The 23,959-nt window shown below is 41.9% G+C and overlaps 1 protein-coding gene across 1 annotated transcript in view; it reads right to left on the bottom strand.

Annotated features, from left to right (window-relative positions):
- Positions 1-11,138: 11,138 nt before the first annotated feature.
- Znf704 (zinc finger protein 704) overlaps positions 11,139-23,959 on the bottom strand; it is a 192,674-nt gene continuing 179,853 nt past the window's right edge. The window contains exons 8-9 of the mRNA XM_048358983.1: positions 13,446-13,543; positions 11,139-12,806 (exon numbers count right to left, since the gene is read on the bottom strand). Coding sequence (XP_048214940.1) covers positions 12,695-12,806; positions 13,446-13,543 — 210 coding nt within the window. The 3' untranslated portion in view covers positions 11,139-12,694. The remainder of the gene's footprint in view (positions 12,807-13,445; positions 13,544-23,959) is intronic.

Below are 23,959 nucleotides of genomic sequence, written 5' to 3'. Positions count from 1 at the left end.
AGATTTTTGCAATTCTGAGAAGTCTCTCTGAATTTTTTTTTAACTCGGATTGGATACAAAACACAAGCTACTCTTTGAAAATGCATAGTTTATAATTTTATACATTCATTCACCAGCACTATAGCCTTAGTGTAGCAAATAACTACACTAAAATGGAGGCAAGATTGTAGTGTATTTCAAAAGATCTCTAACACTGAATACATTATCACATAGTTTGAAATTAGTGCCTGTGATGTACTGACACTTGTTACTTTGACACCCCTGTCTGCAGGCAGGAAAAATCCTGCCCTTCAATTTGTCTTTTTTAGTACCTGATTATCAGATGTTATTAGATAATTCTTTCTCTTGATAGCATTTCTGCTAACTACCCCCATTTTAAATATTCAAGAATCTCTTTTTAATATTTAGATTTGGTGTAGAAAACAATTCAAAAGATGGCTTAATTTTCTTGAAGGGAGAACTAGAAATTTATTCGTAGAAAATGGAAACCATATGCTGTCATCAGTTGTAACACAGAAGGTTAAGAAATGAAGGTTGTAAATGTTTTTGAGCCACATGGGCCTTCCTACAGGCAAGCATTTCCTATGGCCTTAGTATACAAAATGGGAAGATGGCTTACTTTTGAAAAGCAATTTTCTTAAATCTTACCATACACAGGGAAATAGAGATTTTGCAATTTCTATTTTCTCTCTCCCCAGCCCCTCATTTCAAAGAAATGACTATAGGCCACTTGGCAGTTACATTTGATGATAGTCATAAACCCTTTGGGACCTAGCAATTTTTTTCTTATCCTGAGTTTTTCTTCTAAGTATATAGGATTTTAATATATGAAACACTTTGGAAACTATCCTAGGATATACTAGGGCACTGGTTAGCCCAGAGAATGTTTGCTTAAATGGTTGACCATAGTCTAACTGTTAATTACAAAAATAGGAATTTAGGGGTATATTGTAGGAAAATATGGATTAATGGTATTTATATATATACTTTTAATACATAGGATCCACATTCCTGAGTTATTTTATACCCAGGATATTTTCAATTCTCAAAGTCATGGGACATTATATTTTGGGAATACTGAGTAGTTTCTTAAGAACATGAGTCCAGTTTAGCTCTTAAACTAGCTTCTTACTAGCTCCTAAACTTTCAAGGAATTTCCCCACACAGTCAGGATACTGTGAGAGGAGGGTTTTGCCATCATCACAGGGGGTTGGTCAAGTCATAGCCACTGATCTCTCTAAGTAGAGTATAAAGTATAGAAAGGAAAACAAAGGATCATGAGTTTGAAGCCAGATGGTCTATATAGAAAAGTTTTTTGTTTTATTAATGCAGTGTAAGGAGTCTTGGAGCTGTAGCTCATTGGTATAGTGCCTACCTAGCATGTATGAGGCCAGCACTGGAAAAAGGAAAAGAAAACAAAGAAAAAGCATTGCAAGAAAAAGCAAAGTACATGTGGGTATGTCCTCAAGTGGGTGTGTGTTGGTAAATGAAACACAATCTACTGTGCTGGGGTATTACAATTGGTCTAATGAATGGGGAAATCCAATAAAGGGTTCTTGTCATGAGACTTGGGGAGCTATTTCTTTTTCTTAAAGAAAAAGTTATTTATGATTTTATTTTAAAAAGGGAACTATATAATATGAAATACCAAAATGTCAGATGATACTGTTAAGTCATTTTTTTCTTGAGAGAGAGGATGTATCTAGAAAGTTTTCTCTACCTCTCTATGCTTAAAAGTTGAAGACAGCCCTAGGTTCGATTCCCCAGCACCACATATACAGAAAACGGCCAGAAGCGGCGCTGTGGCTCAAGTGGCAGGGTGCTAGCCTTGAGCGGGAAGAAGCCAGGGACAGTGCTCAGGCCCTGAGTCCAAAGCCCCAGGACTGGCAAAAAAAAAAAAAAAAAAAAAGTTGAAGACAGGGGCTGGGGATATGGCCTAGTGGCAAGAGTGCTTGCCTCGTATACATGAGGCCCTGGGTTCAATTCCCCAGCACCACATATATAGAAAATGGCCAGAAGTGGTGCTGTGGCTCAAGTGGCAGAGTGCTGGCCTTGAGCAAAAAGAAGCCAGGGACAGTGCTCAGGCCCTGAGTCCAAGCCCCAGGACTGGTCAAAAAAAAAAAAAAAAGTTGAAGGCAGGTTAAACTACAGAACCCATCCCATCTTCTTAACTGGAAAACCACATATACCACTTTCTTTCCAGTCTAAGCCACAACAGGCAGTCTCTCTTATGTGACATTCAGACTCCACAGGAAAGGATGAACAAGGTCATGCCACAGAAGCCTTTTGTCTTAGGTAGGTAAGCAGAGATCCATCACTGTGCTCAACACTGCACTTGGCATAGTCGTGAAGTATTTTGAGTACAGTAAGACTTAGGAAGTCCTAATGCAGATATACAGAAAGAGGGAAGGCCATTGTTACACAGGGTGGTGTAGGTAAGGGAATTGAGACTTGGTCCAGAGATGGGGCACTACTGAGCCTAAGAAGAGGGATGTTGACAGAAAAGATACTAAGGGTGACCAGCTCCTCACTTGTTTTTGTGGGAGGCCAGTAGAGCTATTAGTTTCTTCATGGGAGGCAAGACAGAATTCAAGGAAGATGGTGGCAGTAGGAATGGAGCAGCAACAACAGGTGAGTACTTATCAGAAAACAGGACTTAATGGCTGATTGCATAAGTGGAGGACAATGAAGAGTATGGAGGGAAAGACAATAATTTTCTAGATTTGGACAATTGGTAAGTCTTTTTACAATTCTGAGTAAGAGTCACTATTTTTTTAAAAAAAGAGATGGGAAGTCCTTTGACCTCTACAGTTTTAAGAAACAAGTTATCCAAATGGCCTAGTTTGTTAATAGAAAATAGTATTATTTATTTCTTCTAATTATATGAGAATATTAGTTTTTGTATATTTCTTGAGGTCTAGCTCTCTTCTTTAAAAAATATGATCAAGGGCTTGTGTTCTGCAAAGCTCTGTGTCAGCTCTTCACTATTTTCTGGGGGCTGGGGATGGTTCAGCATTAAGCTTCACAGCAGATCCCCATTGATTCCTGAGAGGTGATTCTTAGGCCCTAAGAACTCTACTTATTTCTCCTTTATCTCAGTTCTCTGGGCCCAAAGCATGGGAGGGGTTCCCCTGGGTTAAAGGAAAAGTGCTTAACAAGGTGAGCAGAATGGGACCATTTTCTCTTCCCAGTTATGCTGTACAGAACAACTTTCTTATCACATAGTAAAGCCAATTCTGTTTTTATGTTCTATCACTGTGGGTTGAAGTCAGGGCTTGGAGTGATTAAATCTGCAGCCATCTTACTCTGCTCTTGAGTGCTCCCTTTCCATGTGAATCCCAGCGCATTGTTCTGGGGCTGCTCACTCCATGAACCTTGCACATGGAAGGGATTAGAGTCCATTACTGTCCTGGGGCGGGGGAGGGGGATAGACACAGGGAAATGATTAGGTTTAGAGTGTGACCCTCTATCAATGAATTCACACAGATCTCTAGTGGACGTGGCAGTTTCCTCACGATCAGAAAGATGACAATTGTTTAGATGGATGGAAATTTTTCCCCAATAGGAAGGGGATAGACACACTGATGTGGGCCTAAGGCACAAGTCCCCTCTGACCTTAATTTAAGAGAGAGAACAATCTGTAGCATGAAAACAAGTGTCACATCCATGGCTTTGGCAGTGAAAAGCAGAACAATGGTCCCAAGAGGGGAGTGAAACAAGTTCCTAGCAAAGCTGTAGGTGCTTGTCAAGATGGCAGAAAACGGGACTAATAACCAGATCAAGGAATTTTTTTTTCTCTCTTCTCAATTTCTTCTCCAGCATGCTTCCCCTTTAGTTAAGGATATAGTTAGGATTCAGAGAAAAATGGATGAGCACCTTTTCACTTTGTTATCTCCCGCCTCTCCCAATTTTAGTATAAGGTCAAGATATCTTGTTTCAGGGGTTTGCTACTTTCCACTTCAGCTACTTTTCTGAGTTAAAAATTTGGGGACTTGGTCTCAGTAAGAAAATGTAATAGTTAAGCAGCCTTGCACATTAAATTTTAAGCATTTTTTTGTAATATCAAGGGGATCTTCTCTTTGGAAACTGGTAGTTAATAATTACAGGGATGTGTCCAACATGGAAGAATTTTTTCTTTTTTGCCACCAGTCCTGGGGATTGAACTTAGGACCTGCACACTGTCCCTGAGCCTCTCTGTGCTCAAGGCTAGTGCTCCACCATTTGAGCCATAGTGCCACTTCCAGCTTTTTCTGTTTATGTGGTACTGAGAAATTGAACCCAGGGCATCATGCCTGCTATGCAAACACTCCACCACTAAGCCACATTCCCAGCCCAAGAACATTTTTTAATAAGTATTTTGGATTAACCACAATTTGTTCCCCCCTCCTGCTCATGACCAATCTATAGTTACCTGTTTTTGGAAACAGATTTATTTCAACTTCTTCCTTAATATTGGGCTTATTTTTACATCCTACTGCTGCAGTAGCCTGGCACTAGCCATTATACAATGGGCTGCTTTTTCATTGGAGGAGGAAAAACACTTGCGTTATTTCCTCTGTCCACACTGCATTACTTCAAAAACATAATAAAACTACCAGTCATAAAAAAGCCTGCTAATGAAGTAAGCCACAGGCCCCAATGCCTTCTGATGCCTTCTAACTCTTTGACAAAACTTCCTGTGAATGTGTTCATTCTAAATTCCAGATATTAAGTTTGGTAAATTGACGGGGGTGGGGGGGGGTGGGGGTGGGGAGGCCAGAATGAAGCTCATTCATATATTGGATAGCCATAGTCATTCACATAAAGAAATGGAAAAAAAATCTCAGGCTTTCCCATGTTGTTTACATTGCATTCACATTTAAACATGATTTAATACTTCCAGACATTTCCAATTGAAGTTCCTAGTACTTTCTGAGCTACAAATTACAAATTTGAGATTGAGCTCGTTTTATATGCTCTGGCATCAATTTAGGTGCATGCAGCTAGAAAATGTTGAATACTTGCAGTAAAATAATTTTTTTACCTTCAATGAATCAAACCTTTTACTCAGAAGCTGCTTTTTGCAATAAAGTCCTCTAATGAACACTTAGCTGGTTGGAGCTTAGGGATGAGGGGCATGGTAGCTATGAGGTGAGGGGTACATTTAGCTAATGACTGGGTTTGTACTTGGCAACACAAATGTGTGAAGGAGTATGCTCTTCCATACTGAAAGGCCTGGGCTGGAAGTGAGTTGAGAGCATAGTAGGCCCTGGGTCTTCTCAGGTCTAAAGTCTTTCTGGAAGACTAAGAGCTGAGCTAGCTCTACTACTAACCCTTTCATGAGTCCTCTTCCTCCTCTTTATAGTCAATAATGTGACTGACTCAGGCTTAAGCCTACCCCGGATTGGCCTTGGAGGTGAGAGGGAGGCCGATTCTCACATTCCTGTTAATAATGTATCTGACAGATACACTTTATCACCTGTAGTTATCCTAGTATCACTTCAATGTAAGTCACAGTTTAACCCAGTCCCTTTCATCAAAGAAAGGGACTAGTAGGAGAAAGTAACTTGGGGCTCTGCTCATACCTTTATTTCATGAGATTGATTCTCATTTTGATTTTGCCCTCCCATCAAGGTGCTATTGGTTTCTATGTGGAAAATCCCCTTTTGAGATAAGTGGCCATTCCCCAAACACCCTGCCTATCAGTGCTGAAGCAAGGACACTGCCAGACCAGAAGCAAAGTAGCAGCAATTGTGCACCAGAGTAAGACTCATGGGCAGGATAGCTTGGGGAGGAATGGGGTCAGGTTTGGTAGAGGGCTTTGGCACAGCAGGCAACACATGTCACCTTAAAACTTAAGGGGCTCCTGGCTTTCATCTCCCAAGGCACAAGGCTGCTCTTTGCCAGCCCCTCATCACAGTGGTCACGGCAGTGAAAAGAGCTGAGTCAGTATTACAGTTATTCAGTGCTTTGGGGCATGGCCTGGGTGTGCCAGGAGGCCGCTCTCACTAGAGCTGGGTAACAACTCACAGTTTAGTTTTATCAGGGGCAAGGCTAGGCTAAGGATATGAAATTTGTTTTAGGTCTTCCATGGGAATAATTTTTAGAAAGGAATGACCTCTTTTCTTTTTCATGGCAATTGCTCCTATAGTGCCAACATGTGAGCTGGTGGAGCTGATGGAGGAACTAAGGCTGGCAGCCATGGGAGTAAAGTCTACTTTTCCTTATAGCTGACACTAGTGGCTACAGGCTATATCTGCCCACAGACTGCTTCTCTTTGGTCTGCACAGTGTTAGACAAGAATTTGCAATGATTGTCAACCCTTAAATGTCAGGAGATACTCTATTTCCAAGACAGAAGATGTGGCAGCCATTGGCCTGATGTCTGCGTGTTCTGATTGTCTATTGCTGCATGTGGGTCTTCCTGCTAAGGGGGTTGTGTCATCCATTTCCCATCGTAAGTTAGTGTCCATTTTGTTTGATCTGCTCTGACTGATAAGGTACAGAACATGCCCATTCTTTCAAAGGCATCTGCATCTGTAACCTCTGTCGTATATCATTGGGAAATTCCTGTTGGAAGGAAGACTCATGTAGTTCAAACCATTTTCCAAAGATTTGTAGACTGCTTCAGCTCAAACAGTGAGCACCAAGGCTGTACACCTCCCCTCGTCCCATGCTGTGCATTTCTACTTGATTGAAAGCAAGGACTGAGTGACCTTCTGACCACTTCCTAGGAGTTGCCCAGTGAGTGTAGGGCTATTCTAGGTCAGCTTTTCTTTTAATAGTATCACATACTTGGCTAATTAGGCTAGCTTTTGGACTGCTAAAATCTTAGCAAGAAAAGATACTTTCTTGTTACCACAGTGAGTGGATTTGGAGGGAAAACTGTATAACATTATGAAATGATTTTGGCAAAGTTCACAATTATTTGTGCAGGTAATAAGCTCTTGGTGGCTCTCCTCCTCATGTTCCATTCATGGGAACATGATCACTCTCAGGTCATAGCCTTGTGTGCCTGTGGGTTCTTCACAATGAAGTCGAGCACTTGTTCCAATAAGGATAATCAAGTTTTTTTTTTTAGTTAGTGTTGAGGACAAAATTATTTTAAACTTTAGTGAACTCTTAATTTTTCAAAAAAAATCTTTGGATGTATATACTATAATTTTAGAAATTTATACCAAATAGAATGGGCTAAATGTGTGGTTCCAGTAGATTGAGTGGAAAACTTATGACATAGAATTCATGATTTCACACTAAGGAATTTACAAGAATTATTTTCCCCAGTAGCTTGTAAGTATATCTGCTCTTTTTAAAAGATTTAACATGTATGTGATGATTCTTTAAGTGACTTTTCCCCATAACATTTGGAAAACATACTGTCAACAATAAAGGAGTAGCTGCTATTCATTCCATAGATTCTCTTGTAAATAACCATTCCATCTGATCTACATTTCTACTCTTGCTACAGAGGGTTAATTGAAAAGAAATGCATCAAAACATTTCCTTGAAAGAGGCATAGCCCTTTGTTTGGTGAGCAGGAACTGTGTATAATATTAACACGTCCTGTCTGTTAAAATATTGTATTTTTAAAAATAAGCTACAATGTATAAAATCAAGGTCATATCTCACAAAGTGTACGGTGTTCTTTGTGATTACAAAATGCTGCATCTTGTAAAATATTTCCAGTTCTGTTAACTTGAGAAGTCAAGTACTAACGCTTATTATAAAAGTGTCATGGTCTTTTAGAATTGTAGGAGCCTAAGCAGTATATTTCATGTTTCATTTGGAAAATTAATTATTATTGTATTTAAGATTACAGTTTTGCCATAACACATTTCCATTGTGATTCTCAGACCCACACAACGTAAGTTATAAAACAGGAGATTGTCTTCGAAAAAAAGGAACTATTTACAGAACAGGACTGGAGGTAAAATTCCCATTTTCATTCCTGGTCCTATGACAGATACATCTTTCATAGCATGCCTACCACTGGACATAGTATTTCTTTTCAAAGTCAGTCATGATAATATGCAAACCAGTTGGTCTTCAATACATTTTGTACTTCCTTTCTCTATGATGTGCAGCACTCAGTGATACCACAGATACCTAAAAGTGCTACTCTCATTTGATTTAATGACCATGGGGTTGGCTAGTTTACAATGAAGATGGAAAGAAGCCGTTCTCCTATGGAGGAATAGTCACAGGTAGGACGAATAGAGGGGCATCTATGCGCTGCTAGTAGGGTTCCTTTCTTAGAGAAATGAAATTTTCAATTGACCCCTGTGCCCAACACATTCTTCAAAAAAAGAGCCACATTCGCATTCATATTCATGAGTCTGCTGTTTCCACTCATTTGTATGCACATATTCTTCCTTGCATTCACACAGGTCAATGCTACAGCTTGATGTGGTTGGTCGAAATCCTACAGGGTGGTGAGAGAAAGCAGCACCTTGTCCATAGAAGTCCACGGCAGTATGCTTCTTAACATGCTATTAAAGCAAAATGCACATCTTGAGCGGCTCCCTTTTGCCTACAAAATTCTGCTGATAGCTAGCCAAGTGATTATAAAAAGAAATGGCAAGGCTTCATATTCACAATTACATTCAGCAAAAGCCTTACTGAGTCTAGGAATACCCAGCAGGCACTGCGCCTGTGGTTCAAATGTCAGACTTAGACTGCAGGCCAGCTACAAAGAGCCAGTTTTTCATGGGGAGTATTTTTCCCACCTCTCACGAAAATCAGTATTGTTCAGTTCAGGTAAATTTGTCTTGAAATTGTATCACGTTCATATGAACAAAAAACACTGTGACTAGAAAAGACTTGAGACAATAAAACCCTTGTCTTAGGATTCTCCAAATCAGTTTTCACATCTCTTTTATGCTTCCCTGAGGAAATAGTATTATTTACAGTATTTTGCTAGTCTTCTCATGGTATTCTCACTCACATGTACAATGCTTTCCACTTTTCTCTGCACCTTCTTAAGTGATTGCCACGCTTCATTAGCAGTGCAGTCTGAAATGGGGGAATGGATTCCAGCAATGCTGCCTAATGTAGACCCTGGGGGGCTTGCAAGAGTGTGGCAGGGTGGTGACAGCAGAAGCAGCAGACTTCAACACCAATGATCTTGACAGCTAATGGGGTACATTTCAGCCTCAGAAAAATTTGCAATATATGTGTGACTATCTTTGAAAAGTTTTTGGAAATTCCAAGATCTGTAACAGGGCCAGTCTCTATTGAATTTTTTTGTCTGCGGCATGGTTTGAGAAGCAGACAAGGAATTGTCCAATGAAGGGCACCTTTTTTAGACAGCAAGCAGCCATTGATACTTTTCAGCTGAGCAAGCACATTCCTGGTCAGAAACCACTCCCTTCTAGGCTTTTGCCAACCCAGGGAGGAAACATCCCAGCAAATGAGGTGGAGAGAAGGGCATGCCTGCTAGAGGCTGCCTGCCAGAGCTATGTAGAGCTATGTACCAGAGCCCTGAGGCCCTGACCACAGCAGCTCTCTCCTGGCTTCCAGTATCTGCTCCCAGCAGAAGAGATAGCAAGGGAGACAAGATGCTCCAGGATGTCACCTGATTGATTAGCCCCAAGATGTGCAGGAGTCAGGGCTCTGCAGGCCTCTTGCATCTCTTCTCTGACCCACTTGATACCTGGGTGTTTTCTTCAAGGTTTCTTACTGCTTCCCACAAATTGAGTGTCCAAACTACGGGCTGACCTCAGGTTTGATGATACTGCCTGATACATACTCTGCTTTGGAGCTTGCTGTCAGGGGAGAGGTAGGAGGGAGGATGATAAACCCTTTTAAAAGCAAGGAGCAATAAGGGAGGGGGAAAAATCACACATTTTCATTGGACCAAAATTCATTGTATTGCCATTTCATTCCACAGGTCTGTGACCTCCCTGGGATGCTCGGGCTCCAGTTTAGCAGCCAGCTTATCCTGGAACCACTCTTCTCCCTGCCCCCCTCCTCCCTGCCAAGTGCAGACATGAAAAGGAAAAGGGTTCCACAGAGATAGTGTCAACTGCCTTAATTTGGCACTTCATTTGGTTAAAAAAAACCTCAAAAATTTGACCTGTACAATCAGAAGCTGTATATTGCAATTCAGTGCTTGCTGGGTGACTTGTATGGAGTGTAATCCCTTTTCTTCAAGGTTGGCCAGGTGTAGTTGGTAGACTCCCAGTCATTCCATGCCTTGATACAGGGATTGGGTGTTTGCAGAGGCAGGGAAATACTGAGGGCATATCTGTACCTCTGAGCAAGAAGAGAAAGTACACAGAGATGCTGCTGGCTGGCAGAATGGAGCCCCCATTTAGGGGATGCAGGGGATGCAGAAGTGTTAATGTGCAGAAGACTTTAAAACACAGATGTCCTGGGGAAGCTGCATGAATGCAGCTCTCTGGTTCTCCTTTACCTGTGTGCTGTCAGAAAATGGAGTAAGGATAAAGCTTGACTTAGCTGGGCTTCAGCTCAGAATTCCACTTGGACCATGTCTTTGAGGGTGACAGCCATAAGGCCCTGCTCCACAGCAAAGGTCTCTTCCTTGTTGTATTCCAAAATTCTGGGAGAGGAGATAGACTTAAACCATGTCATGCTCATTTTTGTTCAATTTGTGCCTTAACCCAAGAGTCAAAAGCCTGCCAAAGAGAAAAACCCCTGTACCAGGCGTGCCATATCATTTAAGTACATGGAGAACTTCTCAATGACCATGACGTCATGGACAATACACAAAGGATCTTCTGGACGAGGCCAGAGTGGAGTGTCATCTCATAACAGCAATGCTACAGGCAGTGACAGAATGCCAGGAGAAAGAACATGTCAGGGTAGAGGAAACCAACAAATTGTTTCCTTTCTGACTTTGTAAGTACTCAAACCTACAGCACAGCTGTTGTGTCTAATGCTCTTCAGGAATCTTATACAATTAGATAAAGCCCTTTTTTCTCTCTTCTTTTGAAATAAGTGTTCTTTTAAAAAAATAACTAAGGGGAAAGGTCAGATCTCTTTCAAGGAATATCTTTTAAAAAGTCATATGTGAGTTGAAAAAATAAAATCGCCAAAATATATGAATGCACAAATGATGGATGTTGCACTGTAGCACTTCCTTATCACTCTTGCGTTAACAAAGGCCATCTGTTAGTATGAGGTGGCCCTCTTCTACTATTTAAAAAAAACATATGTACAATCTCTACATATATATTAAGCTTTTCTCTGTGCAATTTCACTTAAACTTCTTATGTCCCCCTCCCCACACAGTGCCACCTTTAGGCTACTCATACTTCATTGCATAGGTACAGGAGGAATACAACTTGAGCAGAGTAGGACAGATGGAGAATGAGTTTCATTATGGGGCTGGGCAGCTTCTCCCCACTCTCCACCCACTACCCACATATACAAAGAAGCAAGGACAACAGGTTAGTAATCCCAATAACGAGCCCAATGCTAGCCCTGATCCTATTCAATGAAAGATTCCTCTACCGACATGTGTTTTCCTCTTGTTCCATATGTTCCCTTCTGAGGGAATGCCTAACAAATAGCTCCAAAATTCTTTGTAAGAAAAATAAAGGCTTAGGTCTTCTATTTATCCACATAATGTTCACTTTGTTCATGGACCCATCTTCCAGACATGCTAAAGCATCAAACCTATAAAAGTGCACTCAGAATGCAGTTGGTTTGTTGACCTAAATCGGACTTTCTGAGCAGATGGGGACATGTCAGACATGTTCTGTTGCCTAAAGCAAACCTGTTGGGGCCTTGGAGTTCTCTATCTTTTATGGCATCAGTCAGTGGTGGAATCTGGAGGGGAGGACAGATGACCCATGGACCTGGCTACTATCTTGATGGACAAGTAGTGCAACAGATTTGAGCTGCACTTGTAGCGATCCCTGAAAGAAGCAGCGAGGCTTACCAGATGGCTAACCGAGCCACTTGCTGTCTTAGTTGGGGTAGGTAGAGAACTGGCTGTGCCGCTTCTTGGGAAAGAGCTTCTAACAGATCCCAGGAAGACTTCAAAATGTTTCCCAGTCTTAACAACCGGCTTCAGAACTCAACTGGGAGTGAAGTCTGCTGGTGATTTCCACTGCCAATCGCTTTTCCAGCTTATGCCATCAGGGGCCCTCCAAGCTAACAGCTCTAGCATGGTTCCATTGGGGGCCACGCTTAAAAAACAAAACAAAACAAAACAGACTCAGAAAAGATACCCAGAGTGCTGCTCCTTCCTGCAGCACATTGTGATGTCAACTGCTCCAAGGAGCTAACTGGAAAACAGAGAAAAGACTATTCACAAAGTATGTATTGTTCTTTGTACAAATGCTACCAACATGTAGCTTATGTGTATGTGTAAAAAAAAAAGCCTTGGAAATACCATAATTCAGAAAGCTTATTATCAAAATATGCCTCCTTCCTAGGAAAAATGGACTTGGTTGGTTCAACTGCTACAGAAGTCCACAGTGTTAAGACCGAGACTCACAGCAAACAGAGCTGACTTTTTTCTTTTGAAAGGAAAAAAGAAATCTTTCTAGTTGCTCTTGGCTGGGTTCTCAGCAGGAGTAGGGAAGGTGGTATTTTTTTTCTCTTTCTTTTTTGTTTTGCTGTAATTCCACCACGGTTCCTGGAAGGGATTTCCCTGGGCCTCCTTCGTTTCGAAGGAGAAACTCTTTCCATCACCTGCGGTGGGAGGCGAAAGAAGGAGCAGCTCAGGCACGGTGCCCCTGGCTGGCTCAGTCGATGAACCTCTGGCAGGCCTTCTTCCAGCGGCAGGCCGTGCACCACATGTCCCGATTCTCCATTCCGTACACCTTCCGGCACTTTTTGCCCTCTCCCCTGGGCTTCCTGTAAGACAGGAGGAGGAAGTCAGAGGACATTTCATGGAGAGCTTCAAGGAGTGAGAGAAAAAAGTCAGGAAATATATAATAGGGGCTTTGTCTAAGTTCAGACTTTAGTGTATGCTACATGTTTTCCTGGCCATTATACAGAACTGTTAGAAGCTCAAAGGTTATAATATCAAGTTCTATTTGTCCATCTGTGGACATATTCATTTGATTATTCATAAAATTAGATTGAATGTGCAAATATAAGAAATACCAGTAGAGAGCAACATTGCTCTGTCGAGTTTTCAAGTATATATTCCCCAGTGTTTCCTGGTTTCTCTTGTTTCTGAAATCCTGTTTGGAGACTTGCTGAGCCAATCCTCCTTGATCTGGATTGAAGCCAGATCTTGTTTCTTCCTGAGGCTAAAGCAACATCGCTCTCAGTAGCCAGAATGCCACCATTATCTGTTTTGCAGGCAAGTTCACTGTGAACAACTGCATCCCCCAAACAAATTTTCATTAACAGATGAAGAATGGGAAAAGTCTAAAAGGAAGAGTGCTTCTTAGACTGTGGAGACAAGTGATGGATAGTCAAATCTCTGGCTTCTCTGAGCTAGGGAATTCCCTAGAAGTGAAGCCTGTGAGTTTCAAGCAGTCTTACCTCAGGCTGACTATTGCTCTGGGTGGGGAGGACAGGACCGTGTGGGCGTGTTGCCTCTGCTCTCCGGTGCCCACGGGATGATGATGTGTTGGTGACACCTGGCAAATACATGAGAAACCACGTTGATGGAGCATGTCTGTATCTCCAATGTCCATTTAGCCATTGCCACATGGGCAATGGTCCTTGACCACTAGATACTGCAGATAAAGTACCTTTTTCTCAGAGAACACAGGTTAAAACAGACTGTCTCTGGGGGAGCTCAAGGAAGAAACAAATGGTCCATCAAAAATGAGTATTTTTTTTAAAATGCTAATGACTTTCAAAGTAGAATCTTCATGAACCCTGTCAGGCAGAGTAAGCATTACAATGGTTTGCTTAGAAGATGAAGGATACCTAGAAGAGCTACAAGATTTATCCAAGATCCTCATAGTTAGGCACTGAACATAGGGCATTGTGGGCATAGGCTATCTGTTTATGGATTGTTCACAGCTGTAGTTCTCATATAACACACATCCAGAGAAAATCCTGGGGCCCAAATAGGAATAAAGGCAAGAAGCCAAGAGCCTGAAGAATTCACATCGCCCCCCCCCCCCCCAATGAGACTCACTGAGCACTCACCATGTGCTAGGCATTCATTCTGACGATTTTCACAACTACCCCATGCAGTAAGTGCTGTCATTGGTCTCATTTTATAGATAAGGAAACAAAAGAATAGGGAGGTGGAAGGACTTGTCCAAACTCATAGAACTTGTGATGGCAAAGTGTAGGCATGCTTGATGGGTGTGTAACCCACTGTACTTCTGGTCACTTCTAGTAGTGTGCCACTAACTGCTCCAAATTTCCCTTGGATCACTCACAAGGTCCCTTTGTGTCACCTGATCTTATTACATTATTCCCCAAAGTCTCATCTTCCATTTTTCTAATAAAAGAATAGTGATGTTTTAATAAATTAAACAGTACTTGGACAAGTAACATCTTGTCTTTAAGGTCCTTAAGTGAAGACCAGCAAAGGTAACATTTAGAATTTTTTTTTAAGTGAAAGCTTTAGAGCTCCGCATGCACTTTTGTGTCTAGTCATATGGGTCCTTTGAGAGCAGAATGCTCCTTATCCCTTCCCACAGTGCACTTGGGTTGTGCAGAATACAATAGAGCAAACACAAATGCTTTAGCCGTCAAGGGCCACAGATAATCCTCTTTCAGTCCTCACAGTAACCTTGCAAAAGAATGATACTACTTTTATCTTTGAGATAAAGAAATTTAGAAATTGAGCACAGAAGTGAGTTTTCTGGCATCTCATGCATAAACATAGTACTGGTAGAAATGTATTACTACTATTAGAACTTGCTATGTAAGTGAACCACAAGCTAAGTACCTCTCATATGTTATCTAAATGTTCTCTGTGTGTGAGGGGGGCTTTTATACTAAGTACATGTTCTTCCACTGAGCTATAACCTCAGCCCCCTCTCATTTACTTGTCAGCTGTGACGCTTGAACTCAGGGCCTGGACATGAATCCTGAGCACTATTGCTCAAGGCTAGTGCTCTACCACTTGAGCCACAGCTCCACGTCCAGCTTTTTCTGTCATTAATTGGAGATAAGAGTCTCACAGACTTTCCTGCCTAGCTGTCTTTGTACCATGAGTCTCAGCTCTGTCTCCTGAGTAGTTAGGATTACAGTTGTGATTCACTAGCACCTGGCTCTCTCTTCTAATTTAATCTTAAAAAAACTTTATGATAAAATGATTGCCATAAATTCCATTTTACAGAAGTACGTTGTCAAGGCTCACCAGTTAAGAAATGGTAGAACAGGGTTGGAACCTGCTTATCCAACACTAGCTGGCCATGATAGTGTCAGATCCCTGTTCTTCTCACACTCCCATAACTGATAGAAGGCACAGGCAAAAAAATAAAAATAGACAAATGGGACTATATCAAGTTATGAAGCTTCCACACAGTAAAAGAAGTAATTAACATAATTTAGTGGTCATGTAGCTGGGCATGGTGGAGCACACTTGTAATCTTAGAACTTGGGAAGTAAAATAGGAGGAACAGAATTTGAGGCCAACTAGGATTCATCATAGGACTTTGTCTCAAGGAACAAAAAAACTGGATCCAGAATACACAAAGAACTAAAAAGAATGACCAATTTCCTCTAACCAGGCAAGTTTTAAAAAGGGCCAAAGGATGAAACAGACATTAAGAAGCTGTGCAACTAGCCAAAAAGCATATGAAAAACTGCTCAATCTCAAAAGTCATCAAGGAAGTGCAAAGTAAAACCACAGTGAGATATCATGTCACTCCAGTTAGCTATAATCAAAAAAGACAAATATAACAAATTTCACCAAAGATGTGGATGAAGCATTATTTTACTCCCAAGTAGTCTCTACATTTTAATCTTCGTTTCATTTTTTATTCTCTGATAAGTCTACCAAGAGGCATATTTGATAGAGAATTGTTTAGTACTAAACAATCTCATTTCTAAATAAATAAAATTATTAGTCCAGGTGTCCATAATTTTGTGTACTGATTAGAGTTTATAGAACTTTAAACTATGGTAAAATTGTGGCGAGTCCTTCTCAGGTGTGAGTATATTTGTGTTATATGAATTGATGCTAAGTGAAAGAATTTCTTTCTTCGGACCCCTATTTTACAGTAATGATAGCAGAAAGAGTCAACATTCTGTAATGTTAGCCTCATGGCAGGCACTGTGCCAAATAACACGACACTACAAGGCAGTATTGGAATGAAGGAGATGGCTTTAGAAAGGCCATGTGATTGGCTACTGGTCAGAGTTCATAGTTGGCAGGCCCAGGATTTGCAACTGAGCCTGATAGGATAGCAATAATTTAAAATTTCTGCCCTACTGTGAATGTTCTGGAGAAATTTCTTTTCTTTGTAACTTTCTACCCTTCAAATGAAATAGAAAAGACCTTGACTGGTTTTAACTTCTTATAAAGTGCAGCCTTACTCATGGATTTATTTTTTTTTAATTTTATTTTTTTTTATAATTTATTTATTAATTAAACAATTTTTTGACAAGGTGTTGTGCAAAAGGGGTACAGTTACATAGTAGGGTAGTGTGTGCATTTCTTGTGATATCTTACACCCTGTTTTTCTTTCCCTTCCCTAGGTCAGGTAGACATATATACAATATACAATGTACCAAAAACATATACAGTAGCCACGTGGCCTACGCCAAAGGAAATTAGCCTAGGGCTTTAAATGTAATGTCGGCAATAGGGTTTGCTTATCCTTGTCTTTTATGAACGTATATACATAGCTTTTCAGCTATTGTGATACACTGAGAGGTCTATTTTTGACCTTTATATCTTGAGTAATTGTTTGGTTTTAGTTACATAATGTGGGGTCACTGACCCAAACCTGTGGGCAATACCATTTGAGAAGAGGTTTTTGGTTTCACAGACCTGGTCTCTACTGTCTCCCCCTCCCCCCACCTTAACAGTCATATATCAAGGAGATCATGCCCCTTTGTTTTCTGTGTTCTAGGCTTGTCTCACTCAACATTATTAGTTCAAGTCCTGACCATTTCCCTGCAAATACCAATATTTCACCATTTCAAATCGCTATGTAGTATTCCATTGTGTATAGGTACCATATTTTTTGGATCCATTCATCTGTGGAGGGGCATCTGGGTTGTTTCCATATTTGGCTATTGTGAATTGTGCAGTGATAAACATGGATGTGCAGGTGTCTTTTTGATATCTTGAGACCTGTTGTTCAGGATAGATGCCTAGTAGTGGTATGGTTGGGTCATAGGGTAGGTCTATGTTGAGCTTTTTGAGGAACCTGCATACTGTTCTCCAAAGTGGTTATACTAATTTTCACTCCCACCAACAATGGAGAAGGGTTCCTCTTTCCCCACTCCTCCTCCAGCATTTGTTGTTGCCTGAGTTCAAAGTATAGGCCATTCTAACTGGAGTGAGGTGGTATCTCAGGGTTGTTTTTATTTGCATTTGCTTTACTGCCAGGGATGTTGAACATTTCCTCATATGTTTCTTTGCCATTTTTATCTCTTCTATTGTGAAATCTCGCTTAACTCCTTTGCCCATTTCCTAATTGGTTTATTTGGCGTGGAGGGGCTTAGTTTTTTGAGTTCTCTGTAGATGACAGATATTAGGCCTTTGTCTGTTGCTGTGCTGGTAAAGATCCGTTCCCATATGGCTGGCTGTCTTTCTAGTTTGGTGGCTATGCCCTTAGCTGTGCAGAAACTTTTTATTTTGTAGTAGTCCCATTTGTCGAGTCTCTCCGCTATTTGTTGTGCCCCAGGACTCTATTCAGGAAGTTCCGTCCTGTGCCTATAAGTTCTAGCATCTTTCCTACTCTGTCCTTCAGTACTTTCAAGGATTCAGGTCTGATGTTGAGGTCTTTGATCCATTTCTTGGTGCATGGTGATAGGCTAGGGTCTACTTTGAGTTTTCTGCATATGGCTGCCTAGTTTTCCCAGCACCAGTAGTTGAAGAGGCTCTGTTTTTTCCATTGTATGTCTTTAGCTCCTTTGTCAAATATCAGCTGACTGTAAGAGTGTGGTTTTATTTCTGGGTCTTCAATTCTATTCCATTGGTCTTCAGGTCTGTTTTTATTACAATACCAGGCTGTTTTTGTTATGATGGCTCTATAGTAAAGCTTGAAGTCTGGTATTGTGATAACTCCTGCACTGCTTTTTTTTTTTTTGCCTAGAATTGCTTTGGCTATTCTAGGTCTTTTGCTGTTCCATATGAATTTATGAGTTGCTTTCTCTATTTCAGTGATGAATGTAGCTAGGATTTTGATGGGGATTGCATTGAATTTGTATAACAATTTTGGCAATATGGCCATTTTCACTATATTGATTCTGCCTACCCATAAGTATGGGAGGTCTTTCCATCTCCTTGTGTCTTCTTTGATTTCCCTTTTTAGATTTTTATAGTTCTCATTAAATAAGTCCTTCATGTATTTGGTTAGGCTGATCCCTAGGTACTTTATTCTTTTTTTTGGCTACTGTAAATGGAATTGTTTCCATAATTTCCTTTTCTGCTTGTACATTGCTGGTGTACAGAAAAGCTGCTGACTTTTGTGGATTGATTTTGTATCCTGCTACTTTGACAAAATGGTTTATTAGGTGTAGGAGTTTGGGGACTGAGTTTTTTGTGTCCTTCAGATATAAGATCATGTCGTCTGCGAATAGGGATAGCTTGATTTCTCCCTTGCCGATGTGGATCCCTTTGATGTCCTCCACTTGCCTTATTGCTATGGTTAGGGATTCTAGCACTATGTTGAAAAGAAGTGGGGAGAGTGGGCATCCTTGTCTTGTTCCTGAGTTTAGAGGGAATGATTTTAGTTTCTCCACATTTAATATGATATTAGCAGTTGGTCTGTTGTATATGGCTTTTATTGTTTTGAGGAATGTTCCATCTATTCCTGTTTTCTCCAGAGCTTTTAATAAGTATGGATGTTGTATTTTGTCAAAGGCTTTTTGGGCATCGACTGAGATAACAATGTGATTCTTGATTTTAGTTCTGTTTATGTGGTGAATTACATTGATTTACGAATGTTGAACCATCCCTGTGTCTGTGGGATGAAGCCTACTTGGTCATGATGTATAATGTTCTTGATCAGTTTCTGGATCCTGTTAGCTCATATTTTATTGAGCAGCTTTGCATCTCTGTTCATTAGTGATATTGGTCTGTAGTTCTTTCTTTTTATTGGGTCTTTGCCTGGTTTGGGGATGAGTATAATATTAGCTTCATAGAATGAGTTTGGGATTTCTCCCTCTGTTTCTATTTCGCAGAAGAGTATGAGGAGTATTGGTATTAGCTCCTCACTAAAGGTTTTATAGAATTCATTGGTGAATCCATCTGGGCCTGGGCTTTTCTTTGTTGGGAGACTCTTGATTACCCCCTGTATCTCACTGTAAGTTATTGCTTTATTTAGTTGATTTATTTCTTCTTGGTTCAGTTTGGGCAGTTTATACTTCTCTAAGAATTGATCCATTTCTGTAAAATTATTGTTTTTTAGTGAGTAGAGGTTCTGGAAATAGTTCCTTATGATTGTTTGAATATCATGTGTTATTATTGTAATTTTTCTGGTGGAGTCCCTGATTTTACTTATATGAGTCTCTTCTCTTCTTTTTTTGTAAGTCTTGCGAGGGGTCTGTCAATTTTATTTATTTTCTCAAAGAACCAGCTTTTAGTCTTATTTATTTGTTGAGTGGTCTTTCTATTTTCAATCAGATTTATCTCTTCTTTAATCTTTGTGATCTCTCTCCTCCTAGTCAGTTTAGATTTGATCATTTCTTGTTTCTCCAGTTGTTTTAGTTTCATTGTGAGGTTATTCACCTGCTCTGCTTCCATATTTTTAATGTGAGTGCTGAGGGCAATGATCTTGCCCCTCAGTACTGCTTTAGCTGTATCTCATAGGTTTCTTTGTGATGTATTTTCATTGTCGTTGTGGCTTAGGAATTCGTTAATTTCATCCTTAATTTGGTCTGTGGCCCAAGTGTTGGATAACAGTGTGGGGTTTAGCCTCCAAGAATGTGTATAGCCTCTGTGGTAACCGTTGTTATTGAGGGTTACCTTTATTCCACTGTGGTCAGATATAATACATGGGATGAGATCAATACTTTGTATTTGCTTAGGTTCTTTGTGTGGGCTATGACATGGTCTATTTTGGAGTATGATCCATGGGCTGCTGAGAAGAAGGTGTATTGGGTCTCTGTAGGGTGGAAGATTCTGTATAGATCTGTCAGACCCATTTGGGATATGGTGTTACTTAGGTCCTCAGCTCCCTTGCTGATCCTCTGGGTGTTGGATCTGTCTTTTGGAGATAGTGGGGTATTAAACTCATCCACTATGATTGTGTTTGGGTCTACCTTGTTCTGTAGTTCTGTGAGAATTTGCTTGACATATGTAGGGCCTCTTTTGTTTGGTGAGTATACATTTATAACTGTGATGTCTTTTTTTTTTTTTTTTTTTTTTGGCCAGTCCTGGGCCTTGGACTCAGGGCCTGAGCACTGTCCCTGGCTTCTTCCCGCTCAAGGCTAGCACTCTGCCACTTGAGCCACAGCGCCGCTTCTGGCCGTTTTCTGCATATGTGGTGCTGGGGAATCGATCCTAGGGCCTCGTGTATCCGAGGCAGGCACTCTTGCCACTAGGCCATATCTCCAGCCCTGTGATGTCTTGATTCTGGATTTTTCCTTGTATTAAAATGTAGTGTCCTTCTTTGTCTTTTAGAGTTGATTTTAATGAGAAGTCCAGCTTGTCTTTGACCACGATGGCTACACCTGCCATTTTGGTAGGTGCGTTTGCTTGGCAGATCTTGTTCCATCTTTCATTCGAAGCCTGTTTTTAGTCCTTGCTGTAAGATGAGTCTCTTGAAGACAACAGATGGCAACTTTTTGTTTGAGGATCCACTCTGTCAGTCTGCTCCTCTTTATTGGAGAGTTTATACCATTTATATTCAAAGAAATCAAGGATAAGAGTGTTTTTCCCCCTTCCATTTTCCTGTTAGGCTGTTTTTCTTCTCCTTTTATTTTTTTTTTCTTGTCTTTAATGAGCTGCTCTTTCTGTTGGGCTCTGGCTATTGTAGTTTCTTTCTGTTTCTGTCTGTGTGTTCTGTACGATATCTGTTGGGTGGGGTTCCCCTCTTAGAATTCGCTGTAAGGCTGGTTTTTTATTCACATACTCCTTTAGATCCTCTTTGCTATGGAAAGATCTGGTTTTCCCCTCAAATGTGAATTGTAGTTTCACTGGATGTCTAATTCTCGGTTGGCAATTGTTGGCCTGTAGGACTTGGATTGTGTTCTTCCATGCTCTTCGTGCGTGGTAGGTTTGTGTGGAGAGGTCTGCTGTTATTCGGATCCTCTTCCCATTGTAATAAATCTTTTCTTCGCTTTGGCTGCATTCAAAATTTGCTCTTTATTCTTGAGATCTGAAGTCTTGATTATTATGTGCCTGGGCGAGGATTTTCTAGGGTCTGGTCTGCCAGACGTCCTACAGGCTTCGGTTATCTGGGTGAGGTTCCTTGTGAGATTGGGGAAGTTTTCTGCAATCACTTTAATGAAAATATGTTGAAGCCCTCTGCTCTGGTATTCGGCCCCTTCTTCTATTCCAATTATGCACAGATTATATTTCTTTTCTTTGTCCACTTGCTCCTGGATTAGTCTGCCCTAGAGTTTTTACCGTTTCTTGGAGTGTGGTAATTTTCTGGTCCTTATCGGCTGCATCATCATCCAACATCGAGATTCAGGTTGCAATATGATTTATTCTTTGTGATGTGGTTTCAAGTGTGGAGTTTATGGATGTCATGGAGCTATTTATGGTTGCCAGATCAGCTCTGATCGTGGAAATTTTTTCTTTTAAAGAGTTGTATTTTAAATCTATTTTTTCATGCATTTTGCTTCTCAGGATGTTAAGATCTTCTTTAAGGGAGGTTTGCACTGTATCCATTTTTGCTTCCATTTCTTTCTTGGCTTCCTGGATGTCCTTCGAGACTTCCATTCTAAACTCCTGGAATTGTTTTCTGAATTTGTTCCTGACGCTTTCCATCATTTCTGCTATCATAGCCTCAGTTTTTTTTTTTTTTATTCTCCATCTCCTCTTCAGTCATACTGCTTTTCGGAGCTGGCGAGTTGGCTTGCCCTTTCATGAAATTTGTAATATTTCTTTGTGATTTGCACATCTGGAGATCTGTAGGTGGTGTCTTTGGGTTGGCTTTGTGCTGGTTCCTGCTGGTCCGTCAGTGGGAGACTTGTTTGTGTCCTGGTTCTGGGTTTTAGTTTGACTGTTGAACCTCACTGCCCAATGGGTGAGCATGACTGTCTCGGTTGTTGCTGGTGTGGTCACCCTCCTTGCACTTGTGGGTGTGTAGGTTCTGTGTTTTTCTCTGTGGGATAGCGTCCTGCCGCTATGTTGTACTGACCCTAGGGTGCCCCTGGTGGGGGTTTGCGGGTTGCTGATTCAGCGTAGCATGGAGACTTTTCTCTTCTATGCTTCTTTTTCCTACTTGGTACCGTGTGGTCAGAGGAGCTCACTTCTCAGATTGAGATTTGCCGCTGAAAGGCGGCGGGCCCACCTGTGTGGACTGCTCCTGTCGGAGCAGGTGTTGATGTTGAGGGGCAGCCCACCCACCTGTGTGGAGTGCACCTATCAGAGCGGGCACTGTCGCTGGGGGGCCCTGCCCACCTTGTGTGGAGTGCGCCTAACAGAGCGGGTGTTGTAATTTTCCTGCTTGTGCAGGAGATCCTGCTGGAGGGCTAGCACGCTGGCCCACGTTGCCCCTCTGTGGGGGGCATGTGCGTGTGCACTCTAGTGCTTCCTTTGTGGACATGCTGCCCCGAGTTGTTGGAGGGTGCTTGTGCCCTCTCGCGAGTCTGCTGTTGGGGGCGGTATGTGTGGACCCCAGCAGGTTCAAGTGTCTGGGCGCGGGTTGGTGCCCACAGACTCTCTGCGCCTCTGCTGTGAGGGGTGTGTGTATTCGGGCCCAAGTGTCCCCGCTGGGCTGGTATTGCACACCAGCAAGCCTGTGACTGTTGTTCAAAAAGTCCGCGAGGACCAGGCGCCTCAGGTGGGGCTTCCAATGCCTACCAGTCTCCGGGCCTCTGCTGCGGAGGGGGCGGGGCTGGTGTGGCCAGATTCAGGCTCCTCCGCTGGGGCTTTGGAGGAATGCCTGACTAAGGTGTTTCCCGGTCCCCTTGTTGGGCGCCGCTCCACCTCTGCTAGCTCCCGTGTCCTCCCAAAGGCTGTAGGGTCCTAGAGCCGCCAGATATGGGGTTCCTTTGTTTCCTTGGGTTAGGGAGGGGTAGGGAGGGAGCTCTAGCTTCTTTGTAGGGTTTGGGTCTCTGCTAGAGCTGGTCTCCCATTGGGGAGGTAATGGGGGACTTACTGATCCTGGATTGTGTGTGTCCCGCGCTGCTGTGGGCTTTTCGGGGCTGTGGTGCTGGGGTGTGGCGATCGGTCATTTGGTGGTGGCGGTCCCGGCTCTCCCCATCCGTCCAGCTCTCCCTGTCTGTGTCACCCTGTGCCCCTGCTGTTTATGTCTGTTCCCTGCCGTTCAGTCCTGGGCCGCCATCTGTCTCAGTCGGTCTGCGCTCCATCTGGGATCCACAGAGCTCCTGCTGTGTGGACTCTGCACTCCTGGCGTAACTTTTTGGCAGTTGGTTTGCCGGTGCTGGGTCCCCTTTCCCAGCCTGGCCCTGTGCGGGCCAGGGTCGACAGGTGGGTGGGTGGGGTACCCCAGAGATTTTCTGGCTCTGTGAAGGTTATAGGCTCTTCTTTTTTTTGTTCTTTTTCGTTTCCTGTGTTTCTCTGTTGCTTCTGGTTGTTGGGTTTGCTGGATTCTTGATGGGGTGTTGGGTGCTGGAGTTCCCAGCTCAATATTCAGTTGGAGCAAGTTGGGGTGCCTTCCTATTGAGATGGCACCATCTTCCCTCCTCTCTACTCATGGATTTACTGCATCCAGTTTTGATCAAATATGACAAAAACTTAAAAATATTACAAAATTTCAGGGGTCTGGGAATAT

This window comes from Perognathus longimembris, chromosome 12 (genome assembly GCF_023159225.1).
Source record: "Perognathus longimembris pacificus isolate PPM17 chromosome 12, ASM2315922v1, whole genome shotgun sequence".
NCBI classification, from domain to species: Eukaryota; Metazoa; Chordata; class Mammalia; order Rodentia; family Heteromyidae; genus Perognathus; species Perognathus longimembris.
The sequence above is the reverse complement of the archived record's forward strand: the minus strand, read 5'-3'. Positions and strand labels throughout refer to the sequence as shown.